This window comes from Vitis vinifera, chromosome 13, assembly GCF_030704535.1.
Source record: "Vitis vinifera cultivar Pinot Noir 40024 chromosome 13, ASM3070453v1".
In the NCBI taxonomy this organism is placed as follows: Eukaryota; Viridiplantae; Streptophyta; class Magnoliopsida; order Vitales; family Vitaceae; genus Vitis; species Vitis vinifera.
In genome coordinates this window covers 4,409,138-4,428,917 of record NC_081817.1, presented here as the reverse complement: position 1 = coordinate 4,428,917, position 19,780 = coordinate 4,409,138, and the positions used below count along the sequence as shown (strand labels likewise).

Here is a 19,780-nt window from a genome sequence, read left to right as displayed (position 1 = left end):
CTTGCAGTGGCCGAGGGCCATATGAAGTGTGAGGAGATGAATGAAGAGACTTGTTGTACACAGTGAAGCTGTATGAACATAATTCTTTCAAGTGATGAAAAAAATAATATCAGATTACTGTCAAATGTTTTGTATGATTTAAGATAAATTTCCTTTAAACCCACTAGGAGTGTACTGCATTTGTGAGTGAAATGGGCCCTCGCTCATAAATCTCAATAGCCTTAGAATGAAGGCATGTGCTCCATTATAAGCCCTTCCATCAATCATTCAGCTTGCCCAACCACCCATCATATAATACAGGAAAATGCAAAGCACAGTGGTACTTACAAAACAAAAAATCTAGACCGAATATGTATAATGAGATCCGAGTCATCCAATGAGGATATAAATGAATGAAAATAAGATATAAAGGTACAAATAAATGGATGACATTACGATATAAAGATACAAATAATGGAATCAGACAATGTCTTTTTAGTAAAAACCTGAGAAAAGTATGTTTCTGTAGTGTATATAGTAACCGAAGCATATTATATATTTTGTAAAGGAAACCAAATCCAGTCCTCAGTCAAGTGGGTCCAGGCGAAAAACAAGTCTCCTAAGTCATCGAGTTGTGAAATTTATGTCCGTGAAGCAGGGTTCAAGACCAATTGGATCATGTGCAGTTACGTTGCAGTTTATTTGGCCAATTCTGTCACACATGATCCCATGATTGTCTGGCATATCCTAGAAGCTAAAAATATTTAAGTTATGTTTGGTTCTCGGACAATATTACACATTATCGCATAACAATAGTATGGAATATATTAGAAACTAAAAATATTTAGGTTTTGCTTGGTTTTTCAAAAATAAAATAAAAAATAAAATAATTTTCTCATATTTAATTTTGTTATAGAAAATCAAATATAATTAAAATGAATTTAAAATTTCTATATTTTTAAATTATTTAATCTTATTATTATGAAGAGAAATGAGTAAAATAAATTTTAAAATAATTTATTAAATATAAATCTATTTTTCATTTCCACTCATTTTTTATTTTCATCTATTTTTTTTAAGTCTGTATTATTTCCTTAGCCTTGCAATTGAGCAAAGGAAGAAGCCGTATCGTAGCTTCAAGTTGAAACTGGGCTGACACTTCCCATGAGACTCAACAGTCCTCAAATGAGGAGAAGCACAACCACCAAGGGTCCAGAACACTTTCCGTGCCTTGAGGTAATAAAAGGCCATCATGGCCGTTCATCATAAGACTTGACGCGCGTGTAATTATGTGTCTCCTGAAAAATATTAGGGATCAAAGTCTGAAAAGCGTGAACCAACAATATTATTCGCCTCTTAAGCGGCCGTCTCATTGACCAATTAAAATTTAGGGTTATTCGGAGCTCAGGCCAAAATAATCTTGAAATCGGAAAAATGCTCTCCACGTTCATTTTTCTTTTCAACACGATCCTTTTGAACATTTCGTCTTCCTTTAATTCCTCCCAAAAACTATTTTCCTCTCATTTCCCTTTAATTTATGTTTTCAAACATTCTCTCTCTAATTTTTTGCTCTTTCTTTCATCTTTGGACGTCTCTCAAACTCATTCACCATCCATTATCTCATAAATCCCTCATCTCATCTTCTTTCCAGCTCGGTTTTCCTCTCATCATCATTACTTCTTCGATCTCTTTCCCTCACATGGTTTTGTTGGACCTCTCACTAGGATGACTTCAATGGTCCCTCTTGTCATCACAATTTTACTTTCATCCTAATATATGATAAGCTCAAATAAAGTTACACGACATATAATGTGTCATGTGCTTTTTTATTTATTTAATTGAACCTATTAATAATAAGTTCATTTTAATCATATTAATTAATATTAATAAATAAGTGAATATAAAAAATCAATATTTTGATTTTTATTTATTTATTAAATTTAACCTTTTTTTATTAGTTAGAAAATGAGAGAATTTGAATTAGACTTGGTGGGTTAGGTTTGAAAAAAAATTATATAAAGCAAAGTAAACATTTAATAATTTAAAGTTAGACTTAATAGGTATTAAATTCTTTATAAGTCAAAATTTAACAACAATTAAGTACAAATGAATTAGTTGGTTGATAACTTAAGATGTGTTAAATTCTTTGTAAATGAAATTTATCGCAAATTAAGTGAAAAATTTTCAAGTTATATTACAATTCTAATTATGATACAACATAAAAAATTTCACTTCATTTATATTAATTTTCGTTTATAAAAAATTTAACACACCTGATTAAATTTGCAATTAACATGTATAGGTGTACTCAAATATTAATAAAGAAATTAACATGCGTAACATCCATATTTCAATTATTAAATCTGGATGGATTTTACTTCATGTAACTCACTTTCACAAATAACCTCATATAAATTTAATGTAAAATTTTATTGTTTCCTATACAACCAAAAAATGTCAAAAAATAAAATAAAATTATTATAATTATGAGAGAATAAGATATGTTACAAAGTGTCAAAAATAAAACTATTGTAATGTTTGATAAATGGATTTTATTAAAGTTGACATACACTAATATAAAAATGTAGTTGGGGTAATAAGAAAAAAGGATAAAATCATAGTAGTGAAAAAGAGCAACAAAGCCCTAATAAGAAAAAATATCCCTAAGTCATGGTGGTAAGAAAAAGGCCGACAATGTCGCAATAATAAGAGAGGATGAAGGAGTTGGAAACAAAGTAGGGACTTGGTGGTGAGAGAGTTGGAGAAATTTAAATGAGAAAATTAAGAGGGTAATTTAGATTAAGTGTAAGGATGATAATGAGATGATTTTTTCAAGTATCTGACTACGTGATCCTCGATAGGATAAAGTTTGGGAAATGTTTGAAAAACCCCAACTTGATTATATATAATTTAAATAAAAATTTATTGTAGTTGATTTTTTTTAAAAAAAAATTTCATTTTTTAACATAAATAAAATGTTATTTTTCATAATATATATATATATATATATATATATATATATATATATATTTATTTATAATTTTCCTTTATTCACAAATTATATTTATTTTTAATAAAATTTTAAATTATAAAAAAAATTAATTATAAATTCATCACATCAAAATTTGCTATATTTTGCCAACTCACCCAATTATTATTTTTTAAAATCAGGGATAAAAATAAATATAAATAAATAGGACAAAGTTCAGATGAAGGTGACATGTTTTGTTGACATTCCTAATTGAGAGAGGCATAGATCAATAACAAAAATAGAAGAGAGATAGACGAGAAAATAAAGTAAAAAATAAAAAATAATAAAAATATTTTTAAAAGGTTTTATATTTAAAAAAAAAAAAAAAAAAAAAAAGTGATTGCAAGCGGTCATATTTCAACTTCAAATCTTGAGACTTGTAAATGTCCTTGAGATTTACATAATAATGTACTCCACGAGTTACGGTAAATGCCTTTCCAAAGCACAGTCGATGAATAAAGTGAACTTTTCCCCAACGCATGGTCCCTTTACAACAGCCAGGTCTCTCATGGGAATTGCGACTCTTGACTCTTACAAGATCCGCCCTTTATTTGTACAAAGAAGGCTAGGGCCCTTAAAGTATCAAGCTCATATTGGCCGAAAATCTTTTTCCTTTTTCAAAGCAAAGTTCTTTACATGGATTTTAATCATCCTATTTCCACGCTCAGATTAAGTTTTCTTTCACTCGAAATAATTAAAATATTGCCATAATTAAAGGGCTAGACTAAGTAATCAAATAACTTGGCACAGCTGTGAAAAATATTAGGATTGAACCATGGCACGTCTTATCATACTATTTTTTTAATAATGCAAGATATAAATTATTTTAATTAAAAAATCATTACAGAGATTATCACATCTCAATGGATTTGTGATACAGACGACATTGATACTTGAAACTTTTAAGATTATGTTTGGTTCTCGGAAAGCATTAAAGAAAGAAAAAAAAATGTAAAGAAAAATGGTTTTTTAATGTTTGGTTTCACTATAATTTTTTTTTAAAATAAATATAATTAAAATTAGTTAAAATTTTATATATTTTAAAATTATTTAATTTTTATATAATAAAAAAAATGAGTTTGAAGAAATATATAAAAAATAATTTATTAATTTTAAATCTATTTTTTATTTTTTTTCATTTTTTCTTTCCTTTCACTTTTTTTCTTTATTTTCTTTTTCTCATATTTTTTCTGAAAATTTTGGGTAACCAAACATAATCTAAAAGAATAAATTTTAATTCTATATTTTTTGTTTTGGAATGAAAATTGTTTTTTTTTTTTTTTTTTTAATTTTTAAAAAATAAAAATAAAAGAGAAAAAGAAAGGAAAGGAAAAGCAAAAGGGGAAAAGCCGCGTACAGGGTCGTTGAACGAGACAAAATGGAGCCAATAAATTTCCAGCGAAGATATTTTTTTAATCCCTCTCTCTATCTCTCTCTTTCTTTCTTTCTCTATCATCATCCACTACTTCGCAGCATCCGCTCCCTGCAAAAAGCGTCCAATCCTCTTTCTCCCGCTCTCTTTTACGTCAGCTTGGATTTTGATTCTCCAAATCGCCTCTGAATCTTTAATTTCTGGCTGTTGATTAATACCTTCATTTCTGAAGACCTCACGGATCAACGATTTCTGGCTTGTTTAGGTAGGCGGCTTTTGGTCTAACGAGATTGATTCTGTCACCGCTTTCTTCAGCTAGATCTCGATTCGACTCTGTTTTTTTGCTCATGTTGTTGTGATTGTTTGACCAGTTTTGACGAGTTTTTCTGATTTTGGTCGTTTATTGTTTCTCCGGATTCCAGATCGGTTCTTTTGAGCCTCCGTTTGGTTGTAGAGAAAATGTAGGAAAGGAAAAGATAAATAGATTTTGAAATTTGTGCTTTTTGATCTCCTGAAAATGATATGTTGACCTTAATTGAGTCAAATAGTTGTGCAGGTATTTTTTTTCGGTTAGTTGCCATTTTTTTTCCTATTTCTTTCTTGGATTTTTCTTAGCAACCAAACGAGCGTGAATAAGCATCTCTTAGTTTGGCATTGAACGATTGTGGTTTTTATTTTTTTATTTTTTTATTTTTTATTTTTTGGTGTGCTTGAAGTTTTCTGAGCAGCTGAGGGAAAGGCAAATCTAAGCATATATTTCCGAAGCCAATCACGCATTTCCGAATCGGATAAAAAGTCGGATCTAAGGCACGCACAATTATGTCTTTCATTGGCACACAACAGAAATGCAAGGCGTGCCTGAAGACTGTTTATCCGGTTGAGCAGTTGTCTGCTGATGGAGTGGTTTACCATAAATCGTGCTTCAAGTGCTCTCACTGCAATGGGACACTTAAGGTGGCCTCTGCTTCTATATATTGTTTGTTCTTTTGTTACCTTTTGTTACTTTCCTGTTGAAGATCTTGGTCTTTTTTCACACAAGCTGTCAGTAATTTATATCTAAAAATATTTTATTTCATTGAGTAACAGACATAATTTATGGATCTGACTTAAAAATCTGTGTTTGTTCTCTACAATAGAAATGCAAAATTAAAGTGATTGTTATTATATCTGATATACATATGTTTTCAGCTGAGCAATTATTCCTCAATGGAGGGTGTTCTTTACTGTAAGCCTCACTTTGAGCAGCTCTTTAAGGAGTCTGGAAATTTCAACAAGAATTTTCAGTCACGTGAGTCTTCTTGTTTCACCAGATAAGATTCTTTGTTTGATTTCTCAATGGTTTCTATTCCATTGTTTAATGTGCAATATATTTCATTTTCAACAGCTGCGAAGTCAGCTGAGAAGTTAACTCCAGAGCTGGTAAATCTTTCGTGCAACCATTTGTACATTAGCTCCAAGTGGATAAATTTAAGATTGGGTATTTATTATGTTGGTCAATGCCATCTCTGATTCTCAGTACCTTGTGTGGCTTTCAGACAAGGTCACCCAGCAAAGCTGCCAGCATGTTTTCTGGGACACAAGAGAAATGTGCAACCTGTGGTAAAACAGCTTATCCACTTGAGAAGGTGGGGTTCTAAGGTCTAAAAAAGAGGTTACCATGTTATGATATTCTTCTTGAAAAGTTACATTCCCTTTTTCCTTTTATTTGCTTGCTTTAGGTTATTATTTTTCCATTGTCTCATGTGAGATGGGTGCTATATTTAGTTCTTTGAGGTGTGGAAGTGTTACAGGTTCAAACTATCTTGTTGTTAATAGGTTCATCCACCTGATCGTTACTTGTCTAAGTCTTCTCATACTTTGTGTTTGGAGTAACTTTCCAATTAGGAAATGTAGTACAAGAGTTTGACTTTGATGTAGTTTCCTTCATATCTGTGACTGATTAAACCTGTATGTTTATTTATAAACGTTCTGATAAGGATCATACAGTAAGGGCTTGTATCATATTACAATCACATAGGCAAAACCAACCCCCCTATCTTCTCGATTTTGAAGTTTAGTCCATATAACTTGCTATGCTATTTCTGAAGGTTTGGTTACTGTGCCCTGGAGCCGTATCTGGGTAGATGAACTGTTCTCCTTTCTGCTTTGGCCGCATGCCTAAGCTTACTGTTACACCATAACATCAATTAGGTATCGTTTTGAAATCAGAATATTGACACTGGCCACTTATCCATCCAGAATTTGTTAAACAAATTCTATAACATTTACCATTACAAACTTAAAACTTGATTTTGAAGAAAAGAACTGTAATCAAAGAAAACTTTGTGATAAAGCTCTAGCTCAAGAACACAGCCATATCTTTATCATCATGCTTTATTTCCAATATGTTTTGCCCTTCTTATATCTTCAGTTAGGAAATGACCTTTTGCTTCTCCAAGTTGTTATTTTGTCTAACATTGATTGAAATGAACTAATCGTGGTCCATTATGATTATTTCTAGTATTTTGGTCAAATTTGATGCTCTTGCTGGAGTTTCATCTTACATGTTTGCCTTTCAATCTTGACTTCTTTTTCTTTTCTAAGAAATGTTGCTTAGGGACCTTTTATTAATGAATTTTTTAATTATAATCTTCTCTGTAATTTTCATTATGTTCAACAAATACTTTGCAAATTTATAGTTAGTGACGGACTTGAGAAAACCAATGAACACAATGCATGAAAAATACAAGAACGATAACCTAGGTGCCTATGCAATTGGTAGGGCCTTGATGTAGGCTCACCTAGGTGTTGTGATGACTTCGGTTGCAGGTCAGAGTGTTGACATTACAACAAAATTAGTGACTAGAAAATGAGGGTTCAGTCTTACAGTAACTCCCTTATGTTGGAGCTCAAGTTGGCTCTGCCAAGTTTTCTCAGGTTAGCATCTTTCCTTTTGAAGGATCCAGGTGATAGCAAAATATTTTTGCCACCAGCCATCTCAACGCAAAACTGCTCCTCACTTGAGAGCTGAGATTGTGGACTGTTGGCTGATGATGTCTTCTCAATAGTGTTCACTGTATGAGGAGCTAAGCACAAGTGCAAATATTCAAAAGTGGTTTTGCCATGGTAAACCTGGTATAATTACCGTTGTACTTGGACCCAGTGCTTGGTTGAAAATATGGTTCAAGGTGGAGTCAGTGGTATTAAGGTCTAATTCCCAGAAAACAAATGTTATCCATCAAAAAGAGGTATAGAGTCAAATGCTATTCATGTAACCAAATCTAAATTGTTAGTTTAAGACTTAGGAGATGCTGCTGCTGCTTTTTTATTTGATAAAATAGTGGCTAAGTCCTTAGATTAAGAAAATAACCTAGGGGTTCAGAATGGCGCTCCCAAAGTGATGGAGAAGTGAGCTAATGGAGCAGTCACAATATATCATCTTTTAAATTGGATCAAAAGACATGTTTGTTGATTCAACACTGACAGATGATAGCTCAACTGAGTGCTGTTGCTCTGCAAACTTGTTTTATCTTCAGTTCCAGCTTATCAATCCAAAATAAAGGGCAGAATTTATTTGAAAAAAAAAAATACAAATTCAAATTACCTCTTCTACTAATACAAAGAGAAGTGATTAAAGCTTAAAAAAAGCGCAAATCTTATGTCAGGTTTTTGAGTGAAAAATTTAATGTCTCTGCAGTTTCATATTCTTTAGAACAGAGTGCAAATTATGTTATTTAAGCTTTCTTCCATGAAAATGAAAATACTGTTGGAAATGCTCATTTGCTTTGATTAGCATTATATGAAATATATTCAAAATTTTCAGGTAACCGTGGAGAGCCAGGCTTATCACAAATCATGTTTCAAGTGCTCCCATGGTGGCTGCCCAATATCCCCATCAAATTATGCAGCCCTTGAGGGCATTTTGTATTGCAAACACCATTTTGCCCAGCTTTTCAAGGAGAAAGGAAGCTACAACCATCTAATTAAGTCCGCATCAATGAAGCGCTCAGCAGCCTCTGTTCCTGATGCTTGAACTCCATAACAATATTTTATCCTCTAATTACATGGCTTTGTTTTGTTTTTGGGTGTGTTTTCTTTAGATTTTGCCATGATTTCCAGGGTGAGAAACTGTCAAAGACGATACTGTTCTCTTGTCCTTGTTTTCTGCTCATCCGTGTTGTCATCTTTGTGTTTGATTTATGGGAATGTGCATTCCCACAGTTGTGAAATGAACTTTATTACCAAGAGTGACTGTTGTTAGCTCCTGTTTTGTGCCGTTGCAAAAACGAACAAATGAAAGCAGGAAAACACAAAGGTTTATCCTGTTTCATACATATCAAATGAGTTGGTCATAGCCACAAAATAAATAAAATTGCTTGCATTTATTTGTCTTCGGCCCTCGTGTGATGGCGAATGTACAACATTAGGAAGGTCTTTTTATGACGGTGGTTTGTGGTTCATGGTTCTAAAAAAAATAGAGGAACTTACAAAAAGGCAGAAAAACATAATGATGAAGGAATCATGTGTGGATAAGATGGGTTGACCAATCACCTTTACTGGGCCCTCAACAGAAAACCAAGTGGGCGCGCGTAGCCGACAGAGACATTCGACAGGTAGGTTTGGTTGATTGAAGCCATTTGTGTGCTGCAATTTATTAGGGGTAATGTTCAATGGAATTGTTAAAGCCCTTGGCAAAACGACGGCGTTTTGGTGCCGACCTGCAGAGGGAAATGAGTTGATTTCCCGCTTAATTTTTGTGGATCATTCTCTAAAAAAATCAAAAGACAGACAATATTTGAATTTCTATTTCAGCATGAACCACTGGAGCGTAATCTTGAATTCTGTACGAGGCGTGGGTGGTTTAATTTTCTCTGGAAAGACAATCCAGGAGCAACTGATGGGTGGTTTGATTGGATTACAAATTTACAATTCCTTTTGGCCTAAAAAATTTGCAGCCAGAAGAAGCTACCAGTATAGAAATGAAGAAGGGAGTTAACTGCATTGGCATTTTTGCACTTAGATAAGTCAATTCCTTCGCAAAGGCGATTCCATTGGGAAGCCGAGTGACTCCTAGCTTGTATCCGAATCAACCTATGGCGGTCTGAGTACACAATTGCAGAGATGGGATGCATCAGATTCTACTTGTGTGCTAAGATAGAACTTAGAAGAAGAGAAAACTGGAGCCTCAGGTGCATTGCCGGCTCCACCCTCAAGCAACCAAAGCAGTTGCGTAACTCCCCACCTTAGGAAATCGACCCGTTATATATATATATATATATATATATATATATATATATATATATATATTTTCTTTACTATAAGTCTATACCTATTATCAAATAAGTCCATTCTTAACTATAACATTTTTTTTTTAAAGGTGCTATAAATAATAAAGGGAGTAACTGGGGCATATGGAATAAGTAAATAAAATTGGGAAACCTCGACAAAATTGAAAAAAATATCTATTATGAAAACAAAATGACAATCCCTCTCCCAAATTAGAAGGAAATAACGCAAAAACTTAGAAAATGATGAAAATCTTTTTCAGGATGAATAGTATAGGTGGTGAAGGCCTCCTTTTACAGTATAAGAAAGCTCTCCCTTTTCATAAAAGTTTCAACCTCACTATGCATAGGAATAAATTGTATCTATTAATCTCATCCGTATCAAATCCATTAATTTAATACAATAATTTGATATAATAAACTATTTAATTTTATAAAATAAATAATTTAATTTAAGGATTATTTGATTAAAATGGTAAGTGAAAACCCAAATTTTGAAATTTAATATTTTGTTCTTTTTTCTTTTTATCTCATTTTGACAAAAATGTCCTCGTTATTTTCTTACAAAAATAACATTTTGTTTGAAAATTATATGTAAATACTTGAAATGTTAAAAAGTATTTATGTAAAAAAAAAAAGTTATTTTTCAAGGAAAAATATGGAAAGGGTTAGATTCATAATTCGAGAATTATTTCATCTATTTTAATCAAATATTTCTCAACTTAAATACTACATTATATTAAGGTATTAATTTTGTCTTGTTCATGGGAGGTGGTGTGTTAGAGAAAAGACCTTATTTGGTGAACTTGGTTTGCTTGGGAAAGAAGGATGGGTGCATTGGAAGTTGTAATCATTATATCCTAAATAAGATCTTGTATGGTCAATAGAATGGGAGCTTTGTTAAAGAAAAGGAAACTTTATGAAAGCGTGATAGGGAAGTTCAGAGAGAAAGAGGGGTCAGGAAACGAATGGAGGGTATAACAAGTAGGTTTCCATTTTTAGTTGGGAATGGGAAAATGTTTAAATTCTAGAAAGACTTGTGGAGCGAGGATCAAATTTTAGAAGTCTACTTGAACGAACTTATTCTCTTTTGCTTCTAACCAAAATGGATGGGTGACGGAGACATAGGAGCAGGTTGAGAAAGGGGGTGATTGAAACCCTTATTTTTTAAGATAGTTCAATGATTGAGAACTTAATGAAATGAAGATTTTCTTTCAAAAATTACGGTCATTGTCAATTAAAAGGGAAGTGGATGACAAACTGAATAGGAATGAATCCAAGAACGACGAATTGTCAATTAGATCTTTTTATTGTTCCTTTTCTAGGGATATAGAGAATCATTGCCCACTAGTCTAGCATAAAACACTTGGGCACCATTGAAAGTCAATTTCCTTGCTTGGGAAGCGTCTTGGGGTAGAATTCTAACTCTTGACCAACTTAAAATGAGGTGTTGGACTCTTCTAAGTGTTACTCTTACAAAGGTGAGGAGTAAACAAAAAAAACCACTTACTTTTGCATTGCTACAAAGGATGAATGGTGTGACATCTAATTTATTCTCTTTTTAGAGTGGAGTAGGTGATGTCTTCTTCAATTAAAAGTAACATGTTGGGTTGACATGATTCTATAAAAAATGGAAAAAACATGGAGCGTCATTCCCTTATGCTTGTTATGAACTCTTCGAAAGGAAAGGAATAAAAGGGATTTTAATGATGTTGAGCACTCCAATCAAACAATCAAATTCAATTTTATATTTACTTTTATTAATTGGACTTAGATGTATCTAGAGGACCACATAACGTCTATATTTAATTTTGTAGATACCTTGAACAGTAAGGAAAGAGGTTTATTGTTTCTTAAACTTTTCATCTATACTGAACATTTTTTTGTATATTTCATGTATAGTAATATATGTACTCTTTTACCTATAAAAAAATTGTCAAAAACTAAAGTTAGCAAAATTTAGATAAAACTACTCAATACCTTTTATTGAAAAGTGAATAAAATCCTTTTGATATATATAGAAAAATAAGAATAAGATTCTTTTTCACCTGTATTTTAAAGGTCTCTCTACCTAATCTAGCTAATCTCATTCTACAACATGGAAGCCATATCCAAAACAGCTAGACTCTTCTTTTTACTAACCTTGCCTGGGCTCTAGGATTTGGAGGATGTCATTGTCCAAATTTGCCATGTTGCTGTGGCCTTTCTTCATATTTTATGGTAATTTTTTTCCCGAGCAAACAGGAAGCTAGAAAGAAAAGAAAAAGGAAATAGCCATAAACACATGAGATTAGTGAAATGGTAAAATTATGAGTGTCTTTCATTAATTAATCAATATGACAAATGTTAATAACAGACTGATTGTGTGGAGACCCAATTCTACAACCCTTTCCTGGAAAAGAATAAAAAGAGTAAGAAAAAAAAAAGGAAAAGAAAAAAGAAGGGAAGAAACGGAAAAAGATATCCCTCCATAACCCAAACTGGGGAAGTAGAGAGAAAAATCAGCCATTTATTGAAGTTTTCTACTCTGGGCTACTCTGGTGGCTGTTGCTGATACAGATGGAAGCCGGTCACCCAGGGCTTCCAGGGAAAAAAATAGAACTGAGAGGGGGCAAAATCCAAGGACACCAACTGTGAGCAGGGCCGACCAATACTTGCCTCCAGGAGGTTGGCCCCGGTCCTTGCATAAAGAAAAACAGAGACAGAATTTGTATTCCCACGGTAATTTGTCATTTGCTTCGCTTCTTTGCCTCACTGTAGAGGATGACGCCAAACACTGTGAGCGAGTAACCTAGCATGCCAGTAACTGAGACAGGATTTCTAAAGATCAAAATTGAGACCACCACAGCCACAGCCCCTTTTGCATTTCCCAGGACCTGCGATACCCCAAAAAAGACATCTAAATTTAAAAGATGAAAGGAAGCATTTGTAGATTTTGACAAAAAATAGAAAAGGTAAAAATGAGAAAAAGACAAAGAAAGGGACAAACTTCACATACACACACAATCACAGAATGGCTAAACCGATGACCTACTCGAGGTATTCTCCCTCATAACAATGGATAGCCTTCATACAGAAATCAAATGATTCATTTCTTCATGAATCAAAAAAAATGTTGGGTTCTAAGGCGTTTGCTAAAAAACAAGGTAGATGGGCAGCAAAGTGTGATGCAGACAACAGCCTTTCAACTTGTAACCCTGTGGGATTCACTAAATTTTGATTTTCTGTTCCTAGCAAGAAAACAATATATTACTTGATCTTTACATGACATGCATAGAAACTGCCTAGCAGGGGTCATTCAAGACCAGTGGCAGAAATCTCCAAAATTTAATAACAAGTTTTCTCCTGAGAAAACAATTCCTCATAAATTCACTCCCAGCCCACAATCTAACACTAGCTGTTTATAGACCTACAAAATGGTATATTAGCAAGGACTGCGTATAAAATAAAAAATATCAAATTTTATGCCACGGATGCAGAGTAGCATGATATTACTAGGTAAGTTGTTTCCATCCATAAGCCACCAATAGATCTGTATATCCTCAACTAAGGTCATCTTGCCTTGCCCCACTTGACTTCCAAATTTCAATGCAACTCAGGTGGTGATGCAGCAGGCATTCCGACTCTAATATCACTTACCCCACACACTATTAACAAGTGCCGCTGTGTGCGGTTCAGAACAGTTGAATAACAATGAAGGAAACCATCCTCTAGACCTAGTTGATTTTCTTAAAGTAAATAACAAAAAACTAGGCATCTGTAGTTTTGTTGATAATAATGAAAGAACATTAAGAATAATAGGTGACCATAATTCTTAAAAGGAATTCTAAAATTGATGTTATTCATTAACAACAAGCATATCTCTTCACTCCTTACTAAATCAATGTATTTATAAACTTAAAAAATCCTAGAAAGAAAACAATTGTAGTCATAACTAACTTAATTACCTCAATACAATACGAAAATTAATAGGAACCAACAAACCCAAAGAATAGGAAATTTAAAGAAAATAGTCCGTCTAAAAATTAACACAAACACAAACACACACACACACACACACACACACATATATAATCCAAAAGAAATCATCTCTATGGATAAGTGCTGAATCAGACAGTAAGCTCCAACTTTCAGTTACAAAAGAAAGTAGCAAGAGGCAGAAAAGCTTTATGCCATCTAAACTACAGCCAAGAAAGAGATGCTTTTTCTGAGCTAGAAATAAAGAAGAATGGAGTGAATTCTAGGTACTGAAGTGATAATGGCTATATTTACAAAACCATCAAGTCTATTCCAATCAGCAACTAAGGAAACTTTTAGTTGTTAAACAGGTTCTGTAGCACTTCTTCACCAAACCACAGAAAGCTATATCTCTCTCAAATATTAATTCCAATCTTCCATCAAACTAATGCTTCAAACAAAATCAATAGAGTATAGTTTTTTTTTTTCTTCAGTGATAGGTAAATTTTTGTCCCCATTGGGGCTTGAACCTGGAACCTCCCCCAAACCCTTCCCATTCCTTTACCACTTGAGCCAGGCCTCAAGGCCATCAATAGAGAGTATGGTTATCCCCAGCAACATCAGATGAGTTCTTATCCAGAGAGGGGATAAAGGGATTGCATTAGTTTAAAAAAGTTTCTTTTTTTAAAAAAAAAATATCCACAAAAGAAGAAAGAATCCTGTTGCAGTAACATTCATTTCATGGAACCAGAAGAAGGAGAAAGAATCCCATTTCAGTAATATTCATTTCATGGAAGCAGAAGAAGGATGTGATTTTATAGACGTATAGCTACAGGAAGAAGAAGAAGAAAGAGTCACATTTCAGTAACATTCATTTCATGGAAGAAGAAGATCATGTCATGGAACCAGAAGAAGTATGTGATTTTATAGATGTATAGCTGCAGGAAGAAGAAGAAGAAGAAGAAGAAGAAGAAAGAATCCTGTTTCAGTAATATCCATTTCATGGAACCAGAATAAGGATGTGCTTTTATAAATGCTAGAGGAGGAGGAGGAAGAAGAAGAAGAAGAAGAAGAAGAAGATAATCCATGAATTTTGGCATAATCAAAGATGTAAGAAATTGAAACAAGATGTGAAACCAGGCTTCTAAATCCATAAGGTAATGAAAAAAGAGATCATCGATCCACCCAGCATCTATATGTAATGCATCAATTGGGATTGTACCAAATCCTCTCCTAGGATTCATGGTAAAGATCTTAATCTATGTCATAGTCAAGGAAAAATACATGAACCCTAGAGAAGCAGAAAGCCTCCAAATGGTTTTCCTAGGAAATGAAATTTCTCATTAAGGGCACCATAGAAAGATTAAACCGAAAACTTCCAACACTCAATCCACCTTCAAATCATAACATCCTCAGCATTTGCCCAAAGGACTTCCAATGAAGTGTCTGAAGAAACCCCACAACTCATTCCAACTAACATATAGCCCATAAAATACAGTCCACATGCATGATACACTATTGCAGATGAACTGTCCTTGTTTCATCACTAAGCCCTTCCTTATTGGCACATCTTTTTTGTTAGCATGATATGCATTGTTGGCCTATATCTTAACAGCTTAATCTTTTAGGAAAGTTAGTACCTTAACATGGTATAAGAGTTATAATTAACCAAAGAGTTCAAGTCCCCTTCTCCTATTTATTTTATATTTATCTGTGATACGTAACTGCTGCCTAACAGTTTAAGCTTTTAAGTTAATTAATAGCTTAATGTTTCTCATATAAGGATTTGTCTCTCCACGTCTGAATGGTGTTAGACTTACATAAATTGTGAGCTCATACCCTAACTGTCCAAACCTAAAAACCTGAACAGATAAAATTCAGAGACTAAAAAGTAACAACCACCTCAAAAGATATTATTTTTCCTATTGTTTTCCCCTGATATGCAAATAGGGTAAATGTATTGATGTAAGCGCCTAACAAAAAGGGGCACAGAAAGAAATGTTTCTACACTAATGGAAGTTCATCAATACAGGTTTTTGAGTAACCAATACCATACACGACTAGTCCTAGTGATGACTACACTTCCTTTACACTTGTTGGTTACATGATACTCTAGCTTCTAAAAAAATTTCTAGCCTTATAGGTAGAGTGTGGATAGAACTTTATAGCATCTTTTTTTTTTTTTTTTTATAATCGTGGATGTCCGAGCCAGCTTACGCGCACCTCGACTAATCCCACGGGGCCTTGAAGTTAACGACCGGGTAAACCTCCAGTAGCCCTGAGGGGACTCGAATTGGTGAACATTGGGGAGCAAACCCAAGGCCGGACCAACTGAGCTACCCCTCAGGGTTTAGAACTTTATAGCATCTTTCTGCCAGATATTCAGGAATTTATGGTTTTGTTCCTTGTGACTAACTGGGTTTTCCTATTCTTCATTTCCACTATGTCTAAGATTCATAACTCACTCTGATTTCTTGCTTCATTCTGAGATTCACCTATTCAAGAATATTTTTAGAAATTATATGCAAAGATTATCCAAAAGTTTTCCTATTCTTCATTTCCACTATGTCTAAGATTCATAACTCACTCTGATTTCTTGCTTCATTCTGAGATTCACCTATTCAAGAATATTTTTAGAAATTATATGCAAAGATTATCCAAAAGTGTCAGACGTTTAACTGCTCTCCCATGTTTTCTTTGTAGAACCTAAAGGTCACAACCACTCTGCTGAGCCACAAGAACTTACAGGTCATGGAAACAGGACTGCTTTAAATAAAAAGAAAAACTTAGTCCAACATACGCCACTGTAAGAACGCATTAACTGCACAATGCCAAACAAAGCATGGAAACCGACATCTTCTTAAAAGCTGTTTGAATTTTCTTTATATTTGGATTTTAGTAACTATGCAGTGTTGCCATATGACATCATAACCATTGGACGTAAATAGTCATCCTTAGCTTTGAGTTTCTTTAGGAAAAAGACCATTGGTTTCTTATGGCCCAAATATTGAAGCTAAACCAGGTGTCAATAACTGCAAAATGTGTTTGTTTAATGACAAAGGGGAAAAGAGAAGATCTGAAACCGATGCATACCTGGAGAGTTAGGGCACTCGTGTGCTTTGTGACCAAAAAATTGGTCAAATTTACGAAATATGCTAGGGCAGAATTGAATAGCAGATACCAAACGATCTTTATATCATCTCTTGCAAGTGCTAGTGTGATACCAACCACATTTTCTTCCATAAAGAGTGTGGCAGGAAGTAAAAATACTACGGCTATAGGAGCCATGTATAAAAGCAGGTTCATTGAATTCAGCTTCTCCCTTGAATAAAAAATACACATCTCTCAGTACTGATTTCCAATTTCATAATGGATCCAAAAGTAAAATAAAAAGATTTGACCTTAATTTCCATGGAATACAATGTAAGAGTGGACAAGAAATGGTCATTACCCCTCAGAAGAAAGCAGAATCCCTTGAAGCACTGATTTAAGTGCCCTTGCAGCAGTAGCACCAATACACATTAAAAACCCAAATAGATGAAAACTTGGTTCACCCTATTTCCACATAAAAATAAGGATAACAAGACTCAGAATAATTATGGTTTGATGGGAAATAATTCAACCACCATGAATAATGCAAAAATCCATTAACTAACAAAAGCAAAAAGAAACTGATTGGAAGCAGAATTCCCAACAGAAATTCTTATATGTTCCAGCAATTACTGGATCTAGATTTTACAGAAAGAATACATTCAATCACCATAAGATAATTTAGAAATCCATTAATTAACAAAAGCAAGAAGAAACTGCTTGGGGAAGTGGTATTCTGACAAAAACTTTATTATATGTTTCAGCAATAACTAGAGTTACTTTATATAAAAAAAAGGTAGATTCAGAAGAGTCCAGCGATCCAATTGACAGTTTCAAAGATGTCAGCAAAATGTCAAAGATATCATCATCCCCGTCTTCATCATTTGAAACTAAAATGACAATATTGGCATTTGATTGAAAATAAAACTCAGAAAACTGAAGGGGAAGAAGAAAATTGGAGTTTTGAATCATATATTTCGTTTTTGCAGTGACTCTCGATTAACAAAAATAAAAGAATAGCCCCTCCAAAAAAAAAACCTCAACCCTGAACTTAGTCCAATAATCATATTATGCCAGTTGAACAGAGATAATTTTTTTCTCAGGTCCTACATAAATTTTCCTTCTTTGAAAAAAAAAAAACCACTTCCCGTAGCAATTATCAGCTATCAAAGAGACCGTAAGTATATGTTTTCCTCCGCAGTTCTCAGAATTCCCTTTCAGCAGCAGAAATAGCACTCAAACTACAAATAGAAAATCCAAATTGGAACATCTACCACCAACCAAATCAATCCCAGAACCCACTCAGACAACAAAATATTTCATTTGGCTATCAGAAAAACGAAGCAAAGAAATGAAGGAGACAAAATCGTTAAAATAAATTTTCCTTTTCTCGATCCTTTTCCTTCCCTTCCCATAAAATATTCCCGAAAGCCAAACAAAGCATTAAAATTGTCAAAGAATTGAAAAAATTGGCATACCCCGCTTGCGATGATGACCCCGGTGACAACGGGAATGAGAGTAACATACGTAAGCCAAGCCTCCCTCTTCAAGGTCATAAGATACGCAAAGACCGCAGTGAAAAACGGCGTGGTGGCCCCGATCGCCTGGTTGAATGAAACCGGCAAAAAGCGAAGGGAAATGTTACCGCTGACAACGGAGGCGCAGAAGACAAGGCTGAGGGCGGAGATCTTCATGAATTGGACCCGCGATCGGATGGTCTGCATGGGCACCATCTTCATCCAGGCAATGGCGACGTAGCTGAGCAAAGAACAGGCCGTCATGTGGCACATGGTGAGGAAGATCGGGTACTTGAAGCCATAGTTGCTCAGCAAGTACTTGTTGAGCAACAAAACCCCTATGTTGGACGAATACCAGGCAGTGACGAGGCCGATCGTGAAGAATCGGCTGGAATTCTTCATTGTGGAGAGAGGCTAGGGTTTTGGTCAAAGGCAGCCAAACGAAAACTATGAGAACATGGATCTGTTAGGGTTTTCAGCGAATTCACGAAGAAGATTGATCAAACTCATAAGCCATGGATCTGATACAATTTCATGCTTAGATAAAGAGAAGAAGAAGGAGAAAATAATAGAGAGAGCTTTATAAAGAGAAATTTCGAGATTGAGAGTTTTGAGGACGACCGACGACGTTTTTGCATCTGCAATTTCTTTAAGCAGGCGGGTGCGAACGCGTTTGGGCTTCGTTTTCTCTCCCCCTCTCTGCCTCTCTCTCTCTCTCTCTTTCTCTCTCTTATTGTTATATTTTATTATTTTTATCAACGTTTCTCCTGTAATTTTTCCTTTTCCCTTTTTTTTTTTTTTTTTCCCTACTTCCAAATTTTTATGTTGACTTCTATTCCTCCTACTTTTACAAAACCATAATTCATCATTATTTTCGATATCCAATAAATGAATTTTTTTTTTGCCCTTTTTATAATTATTTATTTTCAACAAAAATATTATAATAATTAAAAACTCTTAAATACGATGCTAATATTAGCTGAAAATAAATTAATGTTGGTAATTGAGGAAATTACTAAAAATCAACCCAATATTATTTTTTCAATGATTTTGAAATGATCACTTTCTAATATTTGAAATCATTTCCTTTTTTAAAAATTAAAAGACATAACCCCATTGAATTTCAAAAAAAAAAAAAAAAAAAGAACATGAAAAATATAAAACAAAATTATTCCATTATTCAAAAAATTAAGGTTATATTTGGTTTATGGTGAAAGGGAAAAAAATATTAAAAAAATTGATTTTCTTATATTTAATTGTATTACAAAAAATATTAGAGGAGATTAAATATAATTAAGGTTAATTATAAATTTATATACTTTTAAATTATTTAATCTTTATATTAAAAAATTAAATTAAGTTAAATGAATTTAAAATAATATCTAAAAATAATTTATTAATTTAAATTTTTTTTTCCTTTTTTTTTTTCATTTTTCCTCTCTGTTTTTTTTTTCTATTACATTTTTTCTCAAATTTTTTAAGAACCAAATATAATATAAAGAAAAACATAAATATACTAAGAAATATATTTTCTCCACATTTTCTCAAGAAAAAGGGGAAAAAATGATAG

General features: G+C 33.4%; 2 protein-coding genes across 2 annotated transcripts; one reads left to right on the top strand and one right to left on the bottom strand.

The window, feature by feature from the left end:
• Positions 1 to 4,387: 4,387 nt before the first annotated feature.
• LOC100263273 (LIM domain-containing protein WLIM2b) lies at positions 4,388 to 8,626 on the top strand. The gene is made up of 6 exons (XM_002279886.5): positions 4,388 to 4,647; positions 5,099 to 5,336; positions 5,571 to 5,670; positions 5,767 to 5,801; positions 5,918 to 6,007; positions 8,185 to 8,626. Exons 2-6 carry the CDS (start codon positions 5,202 to 5,204, stop codon positions 8,392 to 8,394), a joined length of 570 nt encoding a protein of 189 aa, XP_002279922.1. The 5' UTR covers positions 4,388 to 4,647; positions 5,099 to 5,201; the 3' UTR covers positions 8,395 to 8,626.
• Positions 8,627 to 11,936: 3,310 nt separating this feature from the next.
• Positions 11,937 to 18,945, bottom strand: LOC100241014 (probable sugar phosphate/phosphate translocator At3g11320-like). The gene is made up of 4 exons (XM_002279951.4): positions 18,172 to 18,945; positions 17,055 to 17,158; positions 16,697 to 16,925; positions 11,937 to 12,522 (listed from the first exon to the last, which is right to left on the bottom strand). The coding sequence occupies exons 1-4, from the start codon at positions 18,610 to 18,612 to the stop codon at positions 12,376 to 12,378; spliced, it is 921 nt and encodes a 306-aa protein (XP_002279987.1). The 5' UTR covers positions 18,613 to 18,945; the 3' UTR covers positions 11,937 to 12,375.
• Between the last annotated feature and the right edge of the window lie 835 nt (positions 18,946 to 19,780).